This window comes from Macaca fascicularis, chromosome 20, assembly GCF_037993035.2.
Source record: "Macaca fascicularis isolate 582-1 chromosome 20, T2T-MFA8v1.1".
Lineage (NCBI taxonomy): Eukaryota > Metazoa > Chordata > Mammalia > Primates > Cercopithecidae > Macaca > Macaca fascicularis.
In genome coordinates, this window is record NC_088394.1 from 64128745 (window position 1) to 64136982 (window position 8238).

Sequence of the window (8238 nt, forward strand, 5' to 3'; positions counted from 1 at the left end):
GCCTCCCTGAGCCTTCATTTCATAGTCTGTGGAGTGATGGTAACAGTTGCGCCTCACACTTGTATAGATAAATGTAGTGATGAGTAACACATGTGAACTAAATGATGCTGTGTTTTACCCATGTAGGGGGAAGTTAGAGGCTATTCAAGATGTGGGAAGGGAAGGTGCCCATTCTGGTTAGAAGGAATAGAAGAACCTCAACCCCTTTCCCAGCACTGGACCTGCCATGTCAGAATTTGGTGTGTTTCCCCTCCCTGCCCTGGAAGATACTTGGCAGTAGGTCCTCTGTGGTGGCTGAAGCAGGAAGGGGCTTCCGCACTTCAAGACCTCAGTCAGGCTGTCCAGGAGAGTGTGTTTCTGACCGTGGGCCTTGGCTGTGACCCTCAAGCTTTGTATCACTAGCTGGAGGAGTAGATGACCAAGGTCAAAGTGGCTTTTAAATTTATTTTTTATTTCTATTTTAGATAGGGTCTCACTCTTGCCCAGACTGGAGTGCAGTGGCATGATCATAGCTCACTATAGCCACAACTCCTGGGTGCAAGCAATTGTCTTGCCTTAGCCTCCCTAGTAGCTATGGCTACAGGTGTGTGCCAACATGCCTGGCTAATTTTCTTTTATTTATTTATTTATTTTTTGAGACGGAGTTTCGCTGATGTCACCCAGGCTGGAGTGCAGTGGCACTATATTGGCTCACCGCAACCTCTGCCTCCAGGGTTCAAGCCATTCTTCTGCCTCAGCCTCCCGAGTAGCTGGGATTACAGGCGCCCGCCACCACGCCTGGCTAATTTTGTATTTTTAGGAGAGATGGAGTTTCTCCATGTTGGTCTGGCTGGTCTCAAACTCCCAACCTCAGGTGATCTGCCTGCCTTGGCCTCCCAATGTGCTGTGATTACAGGCCACTGTGCCCAGCCGATAATTTTCTTTTTTTTTTTTTTGAGACAGTCTCGCTCTGTCGCCCAGGCTGGAGTGCAGTGGCTGGATCTCAGCCCACTGCAAGCTCTGCCTCCCAGGTTTACACCATTTTCCTCCCTCAGCTTCCCGAGTAGCTGGGACTACAGGCACCCACCACCTCGCCTGGCTAGTTGTTTTTTTTTTTTGTATTTTTATTAGTAGAGACGGGGTTTCACCGTGTTAGCCAGGATGGTCTCGATCTCCCGACCTTGTGATCTGCCCATCTCGGCCTCCCAAAGTGCTGGGATTACAGGCTTGAGCCATCGCGCCCGGCCAATATTCTTTTTTAAATTTTTGTAGAGTTGAGTCTTATGTTGCCCAGGCTGCTCTTGAACTCCCAGCCTCAAGCAATCTTCCTACAGATGTGAGCCACTGCTCCTGGCCAGTGGTGGTTCTTCTTATGGGGGTCACATTGCCTTGCTGCACATACATCTCTAGTGCCTTCTTGGAGCCCCTTTCCCTGCCATTAGAACATAGCCCAGGCCTTAGAGCCTGCCTGGGCATCAGGCGAGTCATTTCTTCTCTCAGGCGGTGCAGTATGACAACCACTACACCAACACCAAGTACTGCTTGTGCCAGATGCTACGAGAACAGCTGGAGTCGCCCCAGGGAAGGTTGCTCCATGCTGCCCAGTCTTCCCGGGAAATTTGGTAAGAGGCACAATAAGATGTCCATCTGTCCTTGTACACATTGCCCAAGTTTGACTTTGAGCCCTAAGCTGACTCCACTAGGGGACCAGGGACACAGCTTCTGGATGTAGATGTAGAGGAGTGGAGTGATGGTATAGCTTTGCCTCCCAGGAGGGGATTATTTGAAAGCTTTGAAACGTCCCATCCCTGGACGGATTAGCAGAGCTCTGGGAACTAGGGTACTAGGAGGATAGAGGAATGCAAAGGAAGGGGGTTTCCCATAAATGGGATGGTCACACGCCAGGCCACCAGGAACCAGTGTTCAGGAGAATTGGGCTGTAGCATGGAGCCTCTCCCTTGAGCCTGCACTCACACCCATCACCCTGCAGTTTGAGAGACCACCTGTTGATTCTCTAGATCAGGCGCAGCTCTAGCTCAGATGGTTGACAGTTGAGGCCCTTCACAAGCTGGCCTAGCCACTGCCCCCACAGCTCCCTGTCTACCTGTCTGCTTCCAGACCTCCACACCTGTGCTTGTAATGGGTCCTCTGCCTGGAAGGCTCTCTCCCTCTCACATGAGCTATCTATAGCTTCCGTCTTTTATAGATGCCTTTCTGAACCACTTTTGCCATTGGGGATCTATCTTCATTTGAGTCTTCCGGCCCTCAAGATGTTTCCTAGAAGGGAAAAACCCTTGCCAGAGCCCTCCTCCCACCCTTGGCTTGTGGCATTGGTTCAGTCCCTACCCCACATAACTCTGTAGCTCTGGGTGGTGCCTCAGTGTCAGCTGAGACCCATGTATAACTGCCTGTGGCTGGGTGGGAAGTGGGGAACCACTTAGTGGTCAGGCCTCTGTCTCTTCCTCCCATGGGCCCATGTGCTTGATCAGCATTGGTCAACTCAGTCACGGCTGACTGGGGACACTATCTGTGTGCTCCCCCTCAGGAGAGAGGCTGCAGGTGGTGGGGCTGACCTTTACAACCTTTGCCAACCAGTCCAGCCTCCCTCCAGTGTACACACTTGGGTTCGCATTCACTGCCCATCTTCCAGTCCAGGGTAATCCCAGGGCTGGGCAGGAGGCACATTCTGATGGCCAGGCCCCGGTGGTGTTTTGTTGTTTGTGGTAGAGGAGTTTCTCAGTGGTGGGGCCCTGGGGTCCTGCAGTACCCTGGATGCTGGCTCCGCTAAAGTGTTTGCCCTGGTCTTCTTCTTCCTCTTTAGTGAGGCCTTTGGCCTTGGTGCCTTCTATGAGGAGACCACACAGGAGCTGGATGCCCAGCGGGCCAAGCTGTCAGCCAGGACTTCAGAGGAGACAGGGGAGCCAGCTGAAGATACCTCTGGTGTCATTAAGATGGCTGTCAAGTTTGACCGGTAGGTCTCCAGCTTGGCCTCAGCTTGGGCTGGGGCCACCACCCTTGGGGTCCCAATGGGCCAGCAAATTGGCTGCTGTATGTAATGTCAAACATAGGGGCCACAGGTCTTCTTGGGTTGGAAACTTGTTCTAAATTTTCAGCATCCCATAGAAGGTGCTTTCAGGGAAGATAGTTCCTGAAAGGCTGTCCCAAGGGTGACTGAACTCTACTTTTTCCCTGACTTACCACCGCCTCCCACAACTCAGGGCAGGGGGGACTTGTCTCCTGTTCCTGAAAGTCTGTGCTTTTCCAAGGCCCTGAGAAGCTGGCTGCTTGCATGGAGCTCCTCAGACAACAGTAGGACCCTAGCCCTCATTTGGCTCTGCAGCCCTGCCCACACCCAGTGCCCCTCACCACCCCTGTGGTGCCCTCTCAAGCTGCTTACGCCTCAGATTGTGACTCAGCTTTGAATGGTGCCCTCCTCTGGGATGTGAGCCTTTCTCCATTCCCCACGACCAGACAGGAGCCAGTGTTGTCTGGCAGAGGGGTGGAGGGGGGAGCGGTGGGGGGATAGATGTTGGGCAGTCAGATGCCAGGGAGAGTTCCAGTTGGGAAGTTGGAATATGACTCCTCCCACCCTGTCACCGTGTCACCCTGTCACAGGCTGACTCTGAAACCAGATTCCACGTGTCCATGGCTGCAGCAGATGATCTTGACACTTGGCAGGCGTAATCAGGGTGGGTGCTGAGCCAGATCCCCGAGACCATTGTCTGGCCACCTCCATTGCCCACCTCCACCCACTCCCTACTGATCTTGTCTTGAGTGGCAAGCTTCTTTCTTGGATGTTGAAGATTGTTTTTCCAGGCTGGACCCCAGAGTACTGGGCGTTCATTCCCCCTTCCCCTACAATTTCCTGAGCATGCCAAAATTCATCTTCCCTTTAGGGAGAACCCAGGTCCAAGCTGCTGGTGGGACAGGAATGGGAGCCTAGGGGAGCACGCACAGAAGCCTTAAGGCAGCAGCTCGGTGTCTCAGTTCCTCTCATTTCTGCAGCTCCTATCAGGAGCTGAGTAATGCCCTGGCTGAGGGAGGGAGTGGTGATGGTAGGCGAGCCCCAACTGCTTCCCTTCCTTTCCCCAGGAGAGCATACCCAGCCCAGATCACCCCCAAGATGTGCCTGCTAGAGTGGTGCCGGAGGGAGAAGTTGGCACAGCCTGTGTATGAAACGGTGAGTTCCTGGCTGTGGCCTGCCCTGCAGCCAGACATGGCACTCCCATGGTTTACACCCTCAACTCTAGACTGCCAGGCTGGAGCCTGGCCTTGCTCTCTGTAGGCATGGAGAAGCTGCTGGTGGCCAGGTCAGTTGCTGATAGCCCCTCCCCCTCTTACAGTGGCCGGTTGTCCAATTCAGCCAGACATCTCTCTTTTTTTTTTTTTTTTTGGAAACAGAGTCTAATTTTTTTTTTTTTTTTTTTTTTTTAAGGGGTCTTGGCTGGGCGCCGTGGCTCACGCCTGTAATCCCAGCACTTTGGGAGGCTGAGGCAGGTGGATCATGAGGTCAGGAGTTCAAGACCAGCCTGGCCAAGATGGTGAAACCCTGTCTCTCCTAAAAATACAAAAAAATAGTTGGGCGTGGTGGTGGGTGCCTGTAATCCCAGCTACTTGGGAGGCTGAGGCAGAGAACTGCTTAAACCTGGGAGGCAGAGGTTGCCGTTAGCTGAGATCACGCTACTGCACTCTAGCCTGGGCGGCAGAGCGAGTCTGTCTCGAAAAAAAGAAACGGGGTCTTGCTTTGTTGCCCAGGCAGGCTGGTCTCAAACTCCTGTGTTCAAGTGGTCCTCCCTCCTCAGCCTCCCAAAGTGCTGGGATTATGTCATGAGCCTTTTAAAAATTTTTTTATTTAATTATTATTATTATTCTATTTATTTTTTTTGAGACGGAGTCTCACTCTGTTTTTTTTTTTCTGGAGACAGAGTCTCACTCTGTTGCCTAGGCTGGAGTGCAGTGGCATGATCTTGGCTCACTGCAACCTCCACCTCCAGGTTCAAGCGATTCTCCTGCCTCAGCCCCCTGAGTAGCTGGGATTACAGGTGCTCACCAGCACGCCTGGCTAATTTTTTTGTATTTTTAGTAGAGACAGGGTTTCGCCATGTTGACCAGGCTGGTCTCGAACTCCTGACCTCAGATGATCCACCCACCTCAGCCTCCCAAAGTGCTAGGATTACAGGCATGAGCCACAGCGCCTGGCCCAGACATGTTTTTGGATAAGGCCTCAGCCAATGGGGCACAGAATTGGGCTCCAGATGTGGTACCCCTGGGGTGGAAACCATGAGATAGGCTTGCTTCACTTCCTTTGGTCCTTGCGGCCATGCCTTCCTTAGGCTGTTCTGCCTCATCTGGACTGGTCTTCTGGCCTCGAGGCTTATACCTTCTGGGGGTTGTGTCTGTGTCCCCACCCCACCGCCCACCCCCAGCACAGTGACTTTTCCAAAACAAATCTAACTTCTGTCTCCTCAAGTCAGAGGCTCCCCAGTGTCTGAAGGATCAAGCCAGCACCTCAGCATAGAGCGTGAGACCCTTCCACGTGCCTCGCTCCTTGCAGTTTCATCCCTGCAGCTCTTTGCTCCAGCCACTCACCTGGTCCCTCTTCCAGGTGTGCCTTCTCTGCTCCTAGCTTGTCCCTTCTCACCCTTTTGGCATCTGGTGACTCCTCATTTTGGGGACCTGGCCTATCCAGATGTCAGCAGGAGGCTCCACAGCCATGTGCAGCTAAGGGTTCTGCTGGGCTTTGCTTAGGTCCATGACAGCTCCAGACACTTGAGGTCATTGTGTATTTGTGCATCTGCCTTTCTCTACTGGGCACTTTTGCTTGGGAGGAGCATGTGATACAGGCAGCCTTCATTTGACTTAGGCTGGAAATACTTCCTTTTATCTGCCTTTGATTTGACCCCAGCAGGTTGGCCTACAGGGCTCATTTCTCTGGCCATGTGTTTCCTTTTCTCTTTGTACCAGGTTCAACGCCCTCTAGATCGCCTGTTCTCCTCTATTGTCACCGTTGCTGAACAAAAGTATCAATCTACCTTGTGGTAAGTTTCCTCATCATAGGAGAGGAGGCTTGGGGTGAGGAGGAGAGTGCCATGCATCCAGCATTATCATGTCCTAGGAGGGGTGGGTAGATGGTGCATGTGGGCAGTGGCATCCCTGGATGGTGACCCCTTACTCAGTTTTGTCAGAATCTGCCAAGGGTGTGTAGAGTCAGGCCTCACAGCCCTGCACCCTGCCCACCCACCTTATTGTCCTCTGTCTGCCCAGGGACAAGTCCAAGAAACTGGCGGAGCAGGCTGCAGCCATCGTCTGTCTGCGGAGCCAGGGCCTCCCTGAGGGTCGGCTGGGTGAGGAGAGCCCTTCCTTGCACAAGCGAAAGAGGGAGGCTCCTGACCAAGACCCGGGGGGCCCCAGAGCTCAGGAGCTAGCACAACCTGGGGAGCTGTGCAAGAAGCCCTTTGTGGCCTTAGGAAGTGGTGAAGAGAGCCCTCTGGAAGGCTGGTGACTACTCTTCCTGCCCAAGTCACCCCCTCCATGGGCCTGGTGCTAAGGTGGCTGTGGATGCCACAGCATGAACCAGATGCTGGTCTTGCCTGGCAGGAGTTAGATGTCCTGGCAGGGGCCATCAGCCTAGAGCATGGACCAGGGGCCACCCAAGGGTGGATCCTGGCCCCTTTGGTGGATCTGACAGGGTCAAGTTCTCTTTGAAAACAGGAGCTTTTCAGGTGGTACCTCCCCAACCTGACATTGGTACTGTGCAATAAAGACACCCCCTACCCTCACCCATGGCTGGCTGCTTCAGCCTTGGGCATCTTCATAAATGGGCTTGTGTCCTGGCATGATTATTCTACTCCCACCCTCTGTGCACCAATCTAAAGCTTGGTGGCTGAGACTGGACCAAGCCTCAGTCTTTCTCCTGAGTAGAGCTAGAGATTCCCAAAGTGAATCTCCTGCCCATCTCTGTGGTTCTGGTAGAGGTGGGGAATGGGGTATCACTGGACTTGGGCCAAGTTAGAAAGGCCCAAGAAGCCCATTTTACTGATGGTATACCTGCCGCGCTGGACATCAATTGTCTGTTCTGATGAGAGGTGATATGAAATCTGGAAGAAGGACTAGGGTAACTGGTACCCCAGTAAGGGACTAGTCCAGTGGGGTGGGGACTGTTGGTCTGATCCCCAGAGTCTCCTTCAAGCCTGATAGCTGCCTGGAACCTCAGACCTGATGAAGTTCCTGCTCTGGGCAGTGGGGCACTGGAGGCGGCTGATGACAGCAATTTGGGGCCCTTATGTTTGGCAGATCACACCACACAGTCCCTCCCGTCCCCCGCCTTCCTCATCCCACTTGGGGCGGAAGGAAGTGGCAGATTCTCTTTAATTTCCTCCTGGCAGTGAGAAGCAAACAAACGGCTACCGCATCTCATGGGGCCTCCCCCGCTTACTGGGAGGGGCGTTCTGACCAAAGGTCCCTGCCCTGTCCTGCCCCCGCTTCCTCAGCTGTAAACATGCTGCTTCTCCTCCCTTTTTCCAGGCTCTTTTGGGGTGGTGGGGAGGGGAGGATTCCCTTCTGGGTCAAAGCTGTATTTCCCACATCTCCCGTGTGTCAGAGCCTCACTGTTTTGTGGCAACTTTAACACAGGGTCAGGCACCTGTGCCAGCCAGCAGCCCCTGGCCCTGCTGGCCTCTGAGTCTAGGGTTTGGTGGGTGAGGCCTCTGTCTCAGTTCCAGCACTGCCCTCCTCCCCCCTGCCACCCACGCTTGCTTTTCTATATGCAGATAAGGATACCGCACTACCCACTGCCTCCCAGAGCCCATTGCTCTTTGACCTTGGGCAATTCACTGCTAGTCCTCTCTGTCCTGAGGGCCCTCCTCTTAGAGGGGATCAACTGTCCTCTGCCTGTGTGAGGCTGGCTGGAGGACAATAGGCTGGCCCTTTGATAGGACTCTGTGGCTAATGGGGTCACTCCATGCCAGGCTGCCCTAACTGACTTCCCAGACCAGTGCTCCCAGAGAAAGGGCTCTACTCAGGAGTAAGACTGAGGCTTGGTCCAGTCTCAGCCACCAAGCTTTAGGCACAATTTCTGATTTTTCTTCTTCTTTTGTTTTTTTTTTTTTTTTTTTTTTATTGAGATAGGGTCTTGCTATGTTGGCTAGGTTGATCTTGAACCCTTGGCCTCGAGCAATCCTCCTACTTCGCCCTCCCAAAGTGCTGAGATTACAGGCATGAGCTACTGCACCTGGCCTACTTCTGATTTTTCATACTAAA

At 53.3% G+C, this 8238-nt stretch overlaps 1 protein-coding gene across 36 annotated transcripts in view; it reads left to right on the top strand.

Moving 5' to 3' along the window:
* Positions 1–6797, top strand: part of DUS2 (dihydrouridine synthase 2) — a 59466-nt gene extending 52669 nt beyond the window's left edge. For 19 of the 36 annotated variants that reach the window (XM_074027472.1, XM_074027478.1, XM_074027477.1 and 16 more), the window contains 5 exons: positions 1480–1601; positions 2801–2950; positions 4072–4159; positions 5944–6017; positions 6244–6797. In XM_074027472.1, the coding sequence (XP_073883573.1) occupies positions 1480–1601; positions 2801–2950; positions 4072–4159; positions 5944–6017; positions 6244–6481 (672 nt within the window). In that variant the 3' untranslated portion in view covers positions 6482–6797. Of the gene's footprint in view, positions 1–126; positions 240–1479; positions 1602–2800; positions 2951–3594; positions 3669–4071; positions 4160–5943; positions 6018–6243 lie in introns of all 36 variants that reach the window. The other 17 variants (XR_012429077.1, XR_012429075.1, XR_010583878.2 and 14 more) reach the window with 3 other exon arrangements.
* Positions 6798–8238: the final 1441 nt, after the last annotated feature.